At 46.3% G+C, this 16,182-nt stretch overlaps 1 protein-coding gene across 5 annotated transcripts in view; it reads right to left on the bottom strand.

Moving 5' to 3' along the window:
- Fmnl2 (formin like 2) overlaps nucleotides 1-14,626 on the bottom strand; it is a 278,405-nt gene extending 263,779 nt beyond the window's left edge. For all 5 annotated transcript variants that reach the window (XM_031370266.1, XM_031370269.1, XM_031370265.1 and 2 more), the window contains exon 1: nucleotides 14,510-14,626. In XM_031370266.1, coding sequence (XP_031226126.1) covers nucleotides 14,510-14,626 — 117 coding nt within the window. The remainder of the gene's footprint in view (nucleotides 1-14,509) is intronic.
- Nucleotides 14,627-16,182: the final 1,556 nt, after the last annotated feature.

The following is a 16,182-nucleotide window of genomic DNA, read 5'->3' as shown; positions in this document are numbered from 1 at the left end:
AGGGGCCGCTGAGGCAGGGAGGGCGGGGCTACTGGAATTCAGAAAAAAAAAAAATGAAAAATCATAATGACTCCATCCATCTCAAAATGGAGCTGGAGTCAATAAAACCTCAGCATTGCAATCTCCTCCAGTCTCAGACTTGTGTGTGTGTGCATGTGACCGGCACTCAGTTAGTCCAGAGCTTTACTGCTCCAATAACGGAGATGCTCTGAGATGGAACAGACTCAGTGAAATTCCTGGCGCTCTTTCTAATGGGCCAAAATACATGGAGTCAAGATAAAACCTGTAATTAAGAGGCTACACACACACACAATGTATATGTATGTATGCGTGTGTATATATGAATATACTTGTATACCAGAGTGGCTGAATCAGTGGAATCCTGAAGCAGGAAGGACAGCATAGCCTACCACCCATATACTTCTGGGCATTCTAGACCTCCTTCCCCAACCCCCAACATTGTTGATGTCTTGTTTTATTTGGGGGATCTCCTCCTCCTCTTCCTCCTCCCTTTATCTTTCTTCTTCTTCTTCTTCTTCTTCTTCTTCTTCTTCTTCTTCTTCTTCTTCTTCTTCTTCCTCCTCCTCCTCCTCCTCCTCCTCCTCCTCCTCCTCCTCCTCCTTTTCTTTTCTTTTTTTTCTTTTTTTTTAGTTTTGGTTTTTGATGGCAAGGTCTCATGAATCCTAGGCCAGCCTCAATCTAGCAATCAACTTGAACTTCCAATGCCCCTGCCTCTTCAGCTCCACTTCCTAAGGGCTAAAGTTACAGGTATACACCATCAGCCTGGTTTATGAGGTGTTAAAAATCAAACTCAAGTCTGTGTACATGCTAGCCAAGCCCTCTACCACATGAACTATATCAGATGTTCTAAAAAGCCCTGGTCTTACAAGTTCAGTTAAAAGCCCTTCTTGGAAGGTTAATACTGATCCAGAATTCTTACAAATAAGCTTTGTTAAGACTACAAGCTCTGACTGGGCGGTGGTGGCACATGCCTTTGATCCCAGCTCTTGGGAGGGAGATGCAAGCAGATTTCAGAGTTCTAGGCCAGCCTGGTCTACAGAGTGAGTTCTAGGACAGTCAGGGCTACACAGAGAAACCCTGTCTGGAAAAAACAAAACAAAACAAACAAAAGACTACAAGCTCTCTAGCAGAGTGAGTGTAACCACGTACCTACTTCTGACATTTGCCACCTATGGGAATGAGATCCCACCCAATCAATCACAATCTCTGGCCCAAGCTCCTCCAGCAAGAAAGTTGTCCCTGGTGTGAACACTTTTTTTTTTTTCTTAAACATATTCTTCCAAGGTGTGGGCACACACCTAAAGCTTTCAATATCCAGATACAGAGCAAAGCTCACATACTGAAGATTCCAACCAGATCAGTTGTGAACATTCACTAGCTTACTTACCTAAAGTGTTCTGAATCTTTAACCCGAGCACATGCACAGTGTGTACATGTGCACCTACAGTGCAGGGCATGCACAGCATCTCCATGTGAATCCCACTATCTCCACATCCATGTCTGTCCCCTTACCAGTTACCCCCACCTTAAGGACAGAAGATATTTAAGTCACTGAATACCCCTATGTCATTTTTACTTACTTAAATTTCTGTGTATGAGTGTTCTGCCTGTATGTATGCATGTGCACCCCATTTGTGTCTGGTACCCATGGAAGCCAGAAGAGAAAAAGAGATTTCCCCTGGAAGTAGAGTCGGTGATGGTTGTGAGCCATTATGTGGGTGCTGGGAATCAAATCCAGCTCCTCTAGAAGAGCAGCCACCACCCTTAACCACTAAGGCATCCCTCCAGGTCCTCCCTGCATCTTAGGAGTTCCTTATTTGTAGAATTTGCTTTTTTTAAAAAATGCACAACTCCCAACATAAGACCAACTAGTACTAAACAATAAGAGTTGTTTTTCCCACAAGGAAGTTCAAGTCTGTGGGTTAGCATTGGAAGATGAGCAAAAGGCTTGCTACACAGCCCACAATCGAACAACATAGTCATTTTACCAGGGACAAAAACAAGGTTCCAAGATAGTTGTCAGAGAGAGCCTGCAGAATGCCTCAGAGAACAACTGTTGCTGGAAAGAAAGCCGATTTGAGCACAAGCTTTCCAGCCTCTTACTATTTCAACAGTGGGCTGTGGCCTATTCATCCGGTTCTTATTTTATCTTTAATTATTTATGGAGGACATATAGTTACCATCGCTTCAGGACAAACAATGAGATAAACAGAGGCTGGAAAGATGCTGAACCATCACAGGGACTCTGATTTCCTGTTACATTGTTACATTGTTATTTCCTATAATCTTTGGGATCAAAAGTCAACACCGTACCTTGAGAGCACAGCTTTCTATGTAAAAATATGTTCAAACTTTCCACCCATATTTCTCAGTCACAGGTGAGTCCCAGGCTCTATAGCTGAGTGTCAGGGCTTCCCTGGCATGCATGCATACACACACACACACACACACACACACTTTCTCTTAAAGCTTCTCTTTTAGCCGATCTCAAAGGCTCGACTTTAACATGCCCAAAATTACATTCTGGAATTATTTCAATGAGGAATTATATATACATACTGTATATTAATGGCCAACTTAGAGAATTATAAGGATAATTTAAACTGTATACAATTTTTACTTTTAACTTCAGAATCAAAAGTCTGTATAAACTTTCTGTACATTCCTTGAACTACATTAGTGGGTTTTTTTGTAGAAAACTTTATAAAACAACAGAAGAATATAACTCACACTAGCCAGTACTCCATTCCCAAGCCTGACATTTTTATTGACCTAGAACACTGACTAACCTGAAATGATCATGAGTTTACAAATCACACAGACTTAACAACAAGCAGAATTGTGCCTAGATAACACAACTGCCAGGACAGTCAAAGTCGTAAACTCTTTCCTAAGCCTCCATGGGCCTCCACTGTCTGACTGTAGAGTGACTGTAGGAGGAGTACCTCACACAGACCCTTTCCTACCCTCTTTCATCCTGAGTGTCAGGGAAGAAACAGATCCCAGCCCTGTCCTTCAGCCTGAGGGCTCTTTCCTCACACAAGGGCTACTTCTTCATACCCCACAAAGCTTCCTTACAGAGATGATGCCATGTCGCACTGCTCTAGTCTACTGCCCCGCTGGTCTCCAGCATCTCAGCTGTCTCATGCCCTTGTCTATATCCTTCCACGTCTGGCTACTGGCTGTCCTTCCCACTAAAATGTGAACTCCTATATGGTATTGCATGAGTCTGCCTCGTTCAGCATCCTCCAGGGCCAACAGTACCACCTAGCACATGGTGAGGAATTATTTGGACTGCCTGATTAAATAAGCCTATCTTAAACCACACTAAAAGAAGCAAAAATGCACTGTCTAGAACTACAGTAGTGCAGGGTGACTGAGATAGGGCTGGGCTCTCAGAAGCATCTTCTGGCTTCCTTCCAAGGAAATCAAACACTGGGAATCCAGCACAGCTTTCTGTCTAACCCTCGGGGCTTAAACCATCTGCAACTATACTGATGATCAAGATCTCTGGGTCAGATTATATATAAGACAGACCCTATAAATATAAATATATAAAGGAGCTATTACACAGAACAAAGAATGAGCAAGCATACAATTAATAACACCTTACAGTTAATTCAGGGAAAAAAATGCTTTATCAGACAATAGGAAGAAGCAGGCTCCCTTATCAACAGACCTGAGTTCAAATCCTACCTCCATTCCTTTATAGTGGCTACTATCTGAATCCCACCATGAAGGAAGATAGCATCACCCCCATCCCCTCCGCAGGACTGTCAAAGGCACTTGCCACGATGCTCAGGAAATGAGAAAGAATGAGGAATGTAAGCATTACCTTTCTTTACAGTGGAATGTAAAATGTTTTAACACAACAACAGAATTGGACTTCCATATATAACTTCAAGCCTCATGTTTCTTTAAAACCCTTACTGCCAGCCAGGAGCGACATTCTGAAAGCATTCCACAAATAGATGCTGTTTATCTAAGGTGCTTCCCTTCACACTCAAACAACAAACAAACTAAAGAAAAAAATAATCCCCCACAGGACGTCCTATTCTTAGAGGGACACTAACTTAATCACATGTGAGGGGGGATACCAAGGTGAGTAAGAATCTGACAGTATCACTTCAATAAAAAGTCAAGTACGTGCAATTAACCGTAGGCATGGTATGGTTTCCCCAGTAGGCTCTCAGGCAGCTACTGAGATTCTCTGTCTTCTGTCAGCCAACTGAGTTCCTCAATCAGAGGGTCTGTGCTGGGACTTACTCAGACCAGGCTCCGAGCTACAGAAGCAGCTGCCAGGACCCTGCCTTCCAGGAGCCCCAAGTGCTAAGAAGCAGATAAAGCAAAGAAAAGCAACTACAAAGGCGCATCTACAGGCAGCCCCTGATTGAACAGCCACACCTCACAAGGGTGTTATTTAACCAGAGCCTTGTGAGTAAGAGCTGATTCATAAAATAAAGAGATCAAAGCAAAGGGAATTGTTTTCCCACCTTCTCCAAGCTGATAGGAGCCTGGAAGAGCAATCACACAGAGAGAGTCGGGTTTCAGGAGAACTTTGAAGGCTAGGTGAATGCCAGTAAGCAGAGAAGCAGGGAATGTTTTTCACATAGGAGAATCAACCTCTGAGGAAAGTTACAAAGAAAAGTGAACAGAGACAAAGCAAGCTGCAAGTGAGGGTCTTGTAAGCAATGTGAAGAGAAGGCAGGTCTGATCTAACCATGGTCACTTGGATGAAAAGTCTGGGCAGAACCCAAGTTGGAAAAGCAGAGCATTGGAGCCTGACCTTTAACCATAAACACAGCAGCTGAGACCTGGCGCTGCACGCCTGAAGTGGAAACTTGAGGGTTCTTTGGAGAGTCAGTTGGATGGTGCTTTGCTGCAGCTTTTTGGGTTAGCTGAAGTGGACACAGGTGAAAGGCTAAGGCAGACTCCTGAAGGAACGTTTAGCTGAAGCAGACACAGGAGAGAGGATGTTCTGCTAAAGTAAGCAAGTAAAATGACACATGATGGAGGATTCTTTGATAACCACATGCAAGTATTGGTCTGTCTTACATTGCACAGATGAGCTGCATTTGCTGGGACTCCATTGAGAGAAACGCACCAAAAAAAAAAACCTTCTGGTGGTGTGCTGCAGTTTTTCGCAGCACATCTGCAGATCTGGGCTAACTGGCAGAGTGATGTCAGCCTCGACAGACGTACATACTGAGGCAAGACCCGTGGAGGACACATGATGTTTGGAGGGTATAAAAAGGACAGACAGTGACTGAGGCTGAGCTTGGCTTGCTGGTACAGCTAGCTGTGCAATGCTTGGGGGTCTTGAGTCTTCGTTGATCTTCACTTCCCTGAGAGAGGCACAGCTGAGACCTTCTCCTGGTGTTCCTGGTGTTCCTGCTCAGGCCCGGCTGTCTCTGCTAGGTAGTACCACCAGAAGGCCAAGCAGCAATCAGTGCTCCAGGTTTATACCTGGAAGGTCTGATTAGTGGGCAGCAGACAAGTTCATGGCACCTTGCTCCCAACACATCAGGGCTGCACTGCTTCCCAGGTCAACCAGAAGGAAAGAAGTCCATGGAAATAGCAAATACCTACTCATCAGGACAGTGTGACCTAAAGGAGAAAGGTCTCTCAATACATTAGCAGCACTGAGCATACCAGAAGCTGAAAGAGCCACAAAGGCAACTAACCCAAAAAGCTGCTCACCAGGCTCCCTACTCTGCCGTTTTGGTTCCCCTAGAGTTCATACATGAGATGTTTGGTAGTGTTGGCCTCGCTGGACAACATGAGTGCTTCCATAAGGCAAACAGGACCATCCAATAGCCAACCTCTACCACTGGTTACCATAATGCTTCCTTCTATAGGAAAAGGAAGCAACAGGGTCTCATGGAGTAAATAAGGCTGCAGTGTGGCTCCATTGGTTGAGTGATGTAAATCCCAACACTCTGGAGGTGGCAATAGAAGTTTATCATTGTCTATATAGTCAGTTTGAGGGCAGCCTGAGCTACAGGATCTCCAGAGAGGGAAGGACTGTGGGTGAGGCAGGAGAGGGAGGGAAATTGTTTCCAGTTGTTCTGCTATTGTCAAAGTCATCTTGTCTACTTTCCGAACAACAACAAAATTATGACCCTTTAATGGTCCCATCCAAATCTAGACCTTCCTTTACTCAGTTCTCAATTACTGGAATGTTTTATCTTGTCAAAAAAAAAAAATCACCCATATACATTTCCTTGGAAGAATTATATTTTTAGAGGAAAACGAGACAATAATGGCTTCTGTCCTCCCGATTTCAGAAACAGTGCATATGCTGCCCTCCAAACTAAAACCACAAATGTGAACAATTATGAATAAGAGGAATGTCTATTTGCTTACGCTATAACTCATAAAGGGATAACTAGACTCTAACACTGAGAACAATCAGCTCATTCTTGACCTAGCATCCTATTTATCTTTCTATTCTCAAAGCTAATTGCTTATATAAGCATGCCAATTTGCCTTGATTATAGGATTCTTAATAAATGAATGTTGTTTACATTTCACAAGTGTATTTGAATTTCACTCCGGGAAGCCAAGCTCATCAAGTCTTTGTAAGTGGTAAAGCCAGAGATCAAAGCAAATGGCCTGCATTGAACCAACAACAATTACACTGGAGAAGAGAGGCTCAAGCAAGGCTGCCGCAAATGGATACCTCCCTCCACTCCAGAAGTCACTCAGAGTCACTGCTCCACCCTACACCATGGGGTTGACAGCCTCTGCAAGTGTCCTTTCTGGTCATCTCACAGCTGTTTCTGAAGTTAATGATTCCACCATGCAACAGGTTTTTATTCTAATCTTCTAGTTATTTGCATCTTCCTGCTTTGAGTTGAATCAAATATTTATCTTTAGGGTTGTTTTTGTTGTTGTTTTGTTTTATCCCTTAACATTGCCTAATGCTTTCCTAAAACACTCATTTCCAGTCAGAAGAATCAAATGAAACACTCCTTAAGCATTGTAACCTTTAGGCGGAGTGATGCTGTCAGATCCCACAGGACTCTTAAAAAACCCTGATGTCAGTCAACTCACACACAAATTCACCGGAATGATTACAAGTGAGACTTACACATCAGCACTTTTAAATTATGTTTATTTTCACATATTTATTATACATAATAGACATAAGTTTTTTTTAACTTATATTAGCATATATATGTTTGCCCATGTGTGAGTACAGGTGTCTAGAGTTCAGGAGGTGTTGGTCCCCTGGAGCTAAAGCTCCCCACAGCCATCAAACTGTGGTCCTCTGCAAGAGAACGTGTTCTTAACTGCTAAGGCATCTCTCCAGCCACCAACACAAATACCTGTGAGGCCTCCAGAGAGGCATCAACACAGACAGGTTTCTAAACTAGTACTTCAACTTATCAAGTCCCCTTTAACCTTAAATAAGAAGTTTCCATGAAACTTCTAGGGGAAACAAAAGAAAGATGAGGAAAAGCTGCTAAAATTCCTGAGCAAACATACAATGTAGACCTGAGCCCACTGAGAGCCACCATTTTCAGATGTTACTCACACCTTAGGGTCCTCAGAACACATACTGGACAAAAATGTGAGCCAATAAATAGGTTTTTAGGATAACCAGGACATGGGCAACATCGGCCTGCCCACCTACTCCCACCCCCACCCCTGCCATTGCACTGACAAGGCCTCATATAGTGCAGGATTGTCTTGAACTGACTACTGCACCAGAGAATGCAGGATCTGTCTACCTAGGCTTCAGTGACAATGGATACAGGAACTCAGAAATCCAACAGAGCTAAGTCACTAAATCAGTGACAGACCACACAGGAAGACCCATGATGTGACCAATGGAAATTTCAGTTTGTTCTAGAAAAACAAAATTCATGCTCCTTAAAGGGTCCATCTGGGAGCGCTAAGAGCTGCACACCGCTTTTATTTTTCCTGTGAGGATAAAGAGAAAATACACTTAATCTATAAACTTCAAAAACCATGTTATTCCCATGTACAGACTTGATGTTTCCATACATAAGGACTCCCAGCCTTCTGACCCCCTAACAACATTTCTTAAGTGAATCAGTCCACCATGAAGTACCCCAGCTGCCAGCTCATCCCTGGAAAATAGCGTGGTGCTTGGTGTTTTGTTCCTGGTCTAGGAGCATAGGGTGACTGTGTAGGAGACAGGAAGATCTCCCTACAATATGAGAAGACTCTCCAAGGCATGAGCTCTCTCCACCTCTACTGTTCAAGTAGGTGAAAACCAAGATGATGGTGAAGACTCTCCACAGATCATGAGTCCAAAGCCTGGGGGCACAGCGCCTGCTGCCCTGAAGTGTGGGACTCCATGAAATCCATTCTATCAGAGGACCTCTGCTGAGCATCCAGACCTTGACCCCACCTTCCCTCTTAAGGTCATCCACTGTGTTCTTTGACAGCTTCCTACTTTGTTCCTAAAAGAATTCCAGGTACCAGTGTCTTCCACAAAGGATATCCACATCTATATAATCTGTGCTCAGGTTTTGGTTTTGTTTGGGTTGGTTTTAAGGGTGGGGATAAAGGGATGTTTTGTTTACAAGACAGGGGCTCATATTCCCAGGTTGCCTTCTAACTTTATATAAAAGACAAGGATGACCCTGACCTTCTAGTCCTCCTGCATCTTCATCCCCAGCGCTGATATTACAAGAACGGACAACTGTGCCCTTAGGCAATGCTGAGCATCAAACCCAGGGCTTCATGCATCCTAAGCAAAAACTCCATCACCAAGCTAAAATCCCAGGCCTGTGCTTCCTGCTTCCTGACACCTGTGCTGTCTAAGTCTTGCAGGCAACACTTCCTCTAAAGCAATGAATTTCCACAGGAAACGTGGATCCAAGCATTTTTCCTTCTTTGAGCCCAAGAGGGACTTTCAAGGAGCTCTTCCCCAGCTCTTGGGGTTTGGAGTTCTGTGTGTACAATCTGCAGGTGATATCTACCTCAAGAGAAGCATCTTCCAAGGCAACTGCTTGAATGTGAACCCACCCCCACCGGCTGTAACGTGGGGTGGGGAAGGGTCTTCCTGTTAGAGCATCTTTCACACGACATTGTCTACACAATCTCAGTAAGGAAGTCATTCTCAATTTTTTTGAAAACTCTAAACCTTGGAACATTTCCCCATAGTCTCACCTGAATTTTGGTCACTGATCCAGAGAAATTTACTCTTCAGACCATACAGTGGTTTTGTTATTGTTGTTTGTTTTGTTCTGCTCTTTGTTTTTGACACAGAGTCTTAACTGTAGAGTCCAGGCTGTCCTCAATGGGACAGCGGACCACAAGGTGCTATGTTCCACTCCTTCAAAGTGATGTAACTTGCTTCGACTGTTTTAAATTCTGTCCCAAACTTAATTGCTATTCACAAATGAGGAGAACCAGGGACTGTATCCAAACTGGTGTAAGGAATAACTCCAGAAAGTAGTACTCCTGCTTCCTAGGACAATGCTTTTTGCTAGATAATGGGGCCACCGCAAAACAAATTCTCCCTTGAGGATTTAGTGTCATCCACACAATTTCCATTGCTGAAAGTCTGTCAGAGGCTCCAAACATTCCCACTCATTGACAACCTTTGGTCAACTGCTATCTCACACATCCATTATGGAAAAGGCATATATGCTCATAATGATGGTAGGAATAGCTCAAAACAACCATGTCCGTTGTAGGGAGAAGGGGCACAGTGCCAGGGAGATGCTGCCCAGGGTGAAACTGTAATGTTTCAAACTGGCAATGCTCTGCCCTCTTCCACACTCTCTTTCCCTCACAGGGGAAAAGATGTGAGAAAACAAGCAGGAGTGAGAGATGGCCATGACACTCCCACCCACACCCACCCATCTGTTCTACAGACCCCACCCAGCTACCTCCCTTAAAGTGGGAGATCCAACTAAACTATAGCAAGCAGACCTTGTCCAGCCCCTTCACAGAAGGAAGAGCCAAGTGACAGTTGGCTCTTCCCTCTGGTTTGCTAAAACCTACGTTTTCCAAGCACGATGGAAGAAAAGCTGAGGAATACACTGTTGGCCCAATTAAGGTTTTATCTCCATGCCTGGACATACAAGAGGGGAGCAGATGCCAGGTACCTACAGGGCAGCCTCAAACGCATGGTCATTGCTGGAGACCTACTGCCAACGGTCTACAGGCTGAAGCTTGCACTTAGCAGGTTCTAGGTTTGTTCTTGCTTTTGTTTTTGTGTTCACAGCTATTCTCAGGCCCTTTTCGCCCCAGCTGCTGATCTGAGAAATCCTAATGGAAAGAGGAAGACATCCAAACCCCAGCGATTCAAGCAATCCGTATTTACACAGCTCTGGTGCTGTCTGTGCTCTGCAGTAAGGCTATCAACAGCATTCAAGAGTGCTCCCAACTCCTTCCTGACCTAAGTGACTAAACCACTCTCAGGAGAAAAAAAGAAGGAAACAAAACTGACTCAAATGAATCTGAAACTAAAGCAGTCAGTCCCCAGTTTCAACAGATTCCCCTAAACCATTACTGCATCCTCTTTCTTGTGATATCTGCTCACAGAGCTGTGTGATATTAGGGAAATTCAGGCAACTATGTCAGAGGACTCAAATCATTCTTTTCCCTGATGTTCAAAGAATCCTTAAAATAGCGATGAGTGCCTCAACAAAGGTGCCAGATGACTTATATTCTACATTTGTAAACAGTGACTGACAGTTGAAAACAAACAATATTACAGGGTACTAGTGGAAAAGAGGTATTCTTGGATTGAAGACCACCACTGCAACCAACACCCACTAAGAGTGGCTTTCACATCACCATATTTGAATATGTAGGATAAAGGACTTGCTTGTGTATGACGCCCAAGGACTAGACAATGCTGAATAAATGCAACAAAAAGCCACATGAACATGTAATCATAAATGTGTTAGATTAAGTAAGACAGTCTGATGCTATACACACACACACACACACACACACACACACACACCAAAGACTGAATTAGATAGCTGATAACTTAAGACACTTGCACTGCCAGGCAGTGGTGGTGCATGCCTTTAATCCCAGCACTTGGGAGGTGGAGGCAAGTGGATTTATGAGTTCGAGGCCAGGCTGGTCTACAGTGAGTTCCAGCCAGGGCTATACAGAGAAACCCTGTCTCAAAAAAACAAAAAAGACACTTGCACTGAAGAGTCTAACAGAAACATCGATCGAAGGTGTTGAATCCTATATAAACAACACACATGAAGATACATTCCAACTAATATCTACCAGAAAGGTAGATACAGATATACAACAGTTCAAATAAATATTGTATAAAGTCCTTTTCTTTAAATGTGGTAAGTTTGCAACTACTGTTATAGCAGTCCTGAATAAAAGCCCAGAGAGGGAGATACTTTTTTACAAGAATTAAATGCTTAATGTGAATCCAAACTTCAAAATTAGTTATTTATGGGAAGTTTTAAAATTCGGCTCTTCTGATCTTAATGCAGTGGTTGGTTTGTGTCCTCTTCTCTCTCCTTCCCATTCACATACAATAGTTTCTTAGATGTAGACGACTTATCCCATCTGAACTGCTCGGGGAAAGGTCGTTAGGTGAAATAAGATGGACTCCTGTCACTTCCATTTTTATTCACTCTACCAAAGGCTTTAAATATTCTAGATCTGGAGGTTGGGAGGAATTGTTTTCCTAGCCTGAAACAGCTTGTTAATTATTTATGTAAGTCATACTTACAATGAGGCATTTGTACACTTTTCTGCACAGTATAAATCTAGTTTTCCTCCGAAAATCCCCTGTGGTCTTTATTATATAAGAAAATGAACTAGATCTGGTGTGGTGGCACACGCATCTATAAGCTCAGCACTCAGGAGGCTAAGGTAACAAGTTTGAGGCCAGCCTGGGTACAGAGCAAGGCAAAGGCGAAAAAGGACCTGACAATTACAATGCCAACCTGATTATCATTCCTCAAGAATGGGAAAAAAAGTCTCTCTCTCTCTCTCTCTCACACACACACACACACACACACACACACACACACACACACACACACGGAGGCACACCGGTGTGTGTCTGTGTGTACGTGTGTATAAGAAGGCTATCTAACAAAATCTCCCTCCTAAATCTTGTCTTTCAAGATTAATCTCCAAAATTACATACTCCTGATGCCTCCAGCAATGAAAGAAGACCAAAGTAGAAAACACTTTGTAAACAGCCTGAGGGAGAAAGCACAGGAGGAATCAGCAGGGTGACTAACTAGCTGGGAGGGTTTCTTTTAAATTGTTTCAGGCAATAATAGCAAGTAGAGCTCAGATGAGGACAAAACAGCAACAGTGAATCCCTCACACAAGGATGCCAAACGCCTTGTAGCTACTCAAAAAGGTCAGTATGTATTGTGTTTTTGTTTTTTGTTTGAGAAACTCGGTATACTCTTAAACAGCTTGCACAACAATTGCATACAGCCACTCGTGGAGTGAAAGTAGCCACAACAGACACCGGACACCCCAAGGAGCCCGGGATTTACAGTCATAAAAACCTACAGACTCACTTTGTGACCTGCTAGACTCAATGGGAGCACAAATCCACCATTTTAATGAAGGGGTATTATTTTCCTAAAGATTAATTCATACCATGTGTTATTAATCAGCAGAGGAACTGAAAGCTCATGCAAAAAATGCTCTCCCAGCTGAGTAGAACTTAATTGTATTATTGTTATTAGCATGGCTGCGGCAACCTCCCTGTGTCACTGGCTGACCAAGTTCCCTCCCTCCCTCCCTCCCTCCCTCCCTCTCTCTCTCTCTCTCACACACACACACACACACACACACACACACACACACACACACACACACACACACAGATAACACCACACTATGAAGGGTAAAAACAGAAAACCCAGAGCCAGAAAGTTGCAGCTATGTCTGTCAGGAGCAGGTTTTTGGGTTTTGTTGTTGTTGTTGTTTTCAAGAAACCCCATTTGTCTCTGGAAAGGCGGTCAAGTGTGCACCAGACTGCCTTGAGAAGTAATTAAGCTTGGCCTGTCTCATTTCACAGCGTCCCAACTTGCATAACGTGGGAGCAGCTGTGGGAGATCACAGGCGATGCAAAGCAAAACAGGCAGCCACTACTTCCCCCCGCCCCGACCACCACCACCACCATGTTCACAGCAATTTCCAGGGGGCCTAAAGGGGCTGCAAAGAGCTGCTGCAGCCTCTGTGCTCCCTGATCACACAGAGCCGACCTGCCATCCAGACAGAACACGTTCTCAGTACCAAAGCAACCCCCTTTCAAAGGCAGCTTCAATGTCCCACTCAACGTTCAAATCTCAGAAAACCAACTTCTGATCTAGGGCTTGAGACCTCTCCCAAAGTTCTTAAATTACATGCCAAAATTCTCTCAGGTAGACACAGGAGTTGGCAGCTCCATCACAAGTTCCTCTGGCTCGGGCTGCCTTGTCTTGCATGGATTTAGAAAAAGGGAAGCAGAGTGTTAAGTCTTGGAGCCAGGCGTCCGCCCCCCCTCCACCCCCACCCTCATTTCCTTCCCAACATCCCCTTAAGAGAAGGTGGGATCTTAAAACTTGAGAATCCAGGAACCAACTGCACTTGGGACGCTCTCTGGGGCAAGGGAAAAGGCGTCACACCCGTTTGAGCTCACAGCAAGGCAGACTCCCGGTTGGGAAAGGCCCAGAAACTTAGTCCCAAAAGGAAAGGGAGAGAGAGAGAGAGAGGATTCCAGTCTTTGATTGAGAAGCTGGAACGGGAAGGCTGAGAGATGCGGAATGCGGGAGGGAGTCATGGACTCAACTGAAGGAACTGGGGTCGCCCGTGAAGTCAGGACGGCTCTTAACACGTCCCAGCCAAACTGCACATTTTTGTGGTTTAAGATTTAAGACCAAAGGGAACACACTGAGGTTCTCCCCCGCCCGGGGCGCTTCTCCCCCCAGTCTGGGTTTCAGATGCCTCCCCCTCGCGGAAGGACCCCGGCGCCACTCAGCTGCGGGCCTCTTCTTTCTCTTTCTGGGGAGCTGTCCATCTGCCCAGCCGCGAGGTCCACCCTCCAAGTTCGGCCGACCGAGTGCGGGCGCGGCGCCTGCGTCCAGCCACCTGCGCGCGTCTGCAGCAGACCCTGCAGGCCTAAAGCTGGGCGTCCAGGGGATGCTACGTAGAGGGTCGGGGTCGGCTGGTTGCTTTTCATTCTTTAAACAAAAAGCTTTAGCGGCCCGTCCCTCACTCCTCCCCGGCCAGCTACCTTCCCTTCACACCCACGCTGCACCTCCCGGCACACGCGCTGCGAGGTGCCGCTCCCGCCAGACAATGGGTTCGTGGCCGGCGGGGTAGCCCGGCCCGAGCTCCTCTCCCCATCCGAGGACCCCTGGAGAGCGCAAGAAGAGAGGCGGAGAGAAGCGAGGCTGGGAGCCCACAATGGGGAAGGTGTGAGCCTCGCCCTCGGGACCCGAGGAGCCGGGTCATCTGCGCCGCCAGCCCCACAAGGGTCCCCGCGCCCGGCCGCAGCGTTACTCACCAGCACGATGGCAAAGCGCTCCTCCAGTTCACCTGGCTCGGGCATCGGCAGCTTCAATGGCACGTTGTGCGCCTTGAAATCGGTCTGCTGCGAGTCCATGCTCCCCGCGTTGCCCATGTCGGCTGCGTGCCGGAGCCCCGGCTGGCTCCGGGCCCCTTGCGTCCGCCTCCTAAATGCCCACAGCCCCGGGCGCTCGGCTCCCGCCCTCCGCCGCGTCCCGGTTAGTGCTCGGCGCACGCTGCTCCCTAGCAGAGCTCAGAACCCAGCCGGTCCCCGGCCGCCCTCATGCTCCCCGCCGCCTCGGCGCCGCCCCGGCCTCTCTGCCTCGCGAGGGGTCTGCAGGGCGCTGGGCGCCGATCAGCATGGTGCTCCCGCCGCCCTCGCCGGTGCCCGCGGCCGCTTGAGCGCTCGCTCCTTCTCGTCCGTCTCTCGCCCGGGCCGCAGCGGCGCTGACACCTGAGCCCCGGCCCCACGGCGAGCGGACGATCGCGCACGGCTGGCCGACACAATGCCCCCTTTCGGCCCCCGCCCCCGGCCCGGCTCCGCCCACCCGCCCCGCGGACTGCCGGGACGCGTAGTTTCGGCCCAAACCGGCCACGCGCAGAAACCGCGCGCGCTCCTGGAGGGCCGCTCTGTGGTTGGGGGGGGTGCTTGCAGCAAGAACAAGCTGGTCGCTCCGTGAGAGGTGGCTTTTGTCACTTTTGTCTTGACCTCCCTCGCTCCGACAGTTTGAAGACCTGCCTCGCCTGCGTTAAACCTGACCCTTCAGCACGTTTGAAGAATGAATGAACGACTCCAGTCAATCATGAAACTCGTGATTTAAGTTTCAGAAGAGTGTAACTCTGCGAAAGAATCTAGTTGAATAGGAGACCCTCCCCACCACCCACCCCGGGTATTGGCAATGCCCAACTTCACGAACTAAAGGTAGAGGCGTGGTACGGGTTCTTCACCGTCTAGGTTGCATGGTCTTCGATCTGATTGAATGTGTTATAAGCAAATGTGGGATTTATAGCATGTGTGAGTTTTTACAAGAATGCAATCCAAAATAGACAATTCAAAGCAAATAACTGTCAAAGACCTATGACAGGAGATACAATTCCATCGGCTGAGCATCTCAGTTCTGCAATGCTTTCAAATCTAGTAAGGAAGACAATTTACACAAATAACTATTTTGCATGAGGCTGATCTTTGACTGCACCCATCCTTCTTCCAAAGCAGACTTGCACCAAGTGTTTCACCGAGAATATTCGCCTCAACTCTGTCCCTCTGAACTTAACTAGCTGTTACGAATGCTTGGAAATGTCACTGTTATACAGGACTTTAGCCAGCTGCCCTTCAGCTGTAGATTCCAAGGGCATGTAGTATGGCTCGGAGAACTTTTGATTAAAGCTACCCATTCCTTGAGTTCTGCCTAGGACCAGAATCTCTCTGAGCTGGGAGATGGAGCCGGAGAAGGTGTAGGTACAATGCAGCTTGGGCCTGCCTAAAATAAGTGTCATCTTATTTTGTTTTGTTTATTTTATTTCAAAGGCATTAATCAGTGTTTTGCCTGCCTGTGTATGTGAGGGTGTCAGGATTCCCTAGACCTAGAGCTACAGACAGATGTGATCTGCCTGGAGGTTGGGAATTGAACCCAGGTCTTTTGGAAGAGTTGCCAGTGCTCATCTCTCCAA

The sequence above is a fragment of the Mastomys coucha genome, unplaced genomic scaffold, assembly GCF_008632895.1.
Source record: "Mastomys coucha isolate ucsf_1 unplaced genomic scaffold, UCSF_Mcou_1 pScaffold15, whole genome shotgun sequence".
Classification (NCBI taxonomy): Eukaryota; Metazoa; Chordata; class Mammalia; order Rodentia; family Muridae; genus Mastomys; species Mastomys coucha.
Note: the sequence above shows the minus strand (reverse complement) of the source record. Positions and strands in the feature narration are given on the sequence as shown.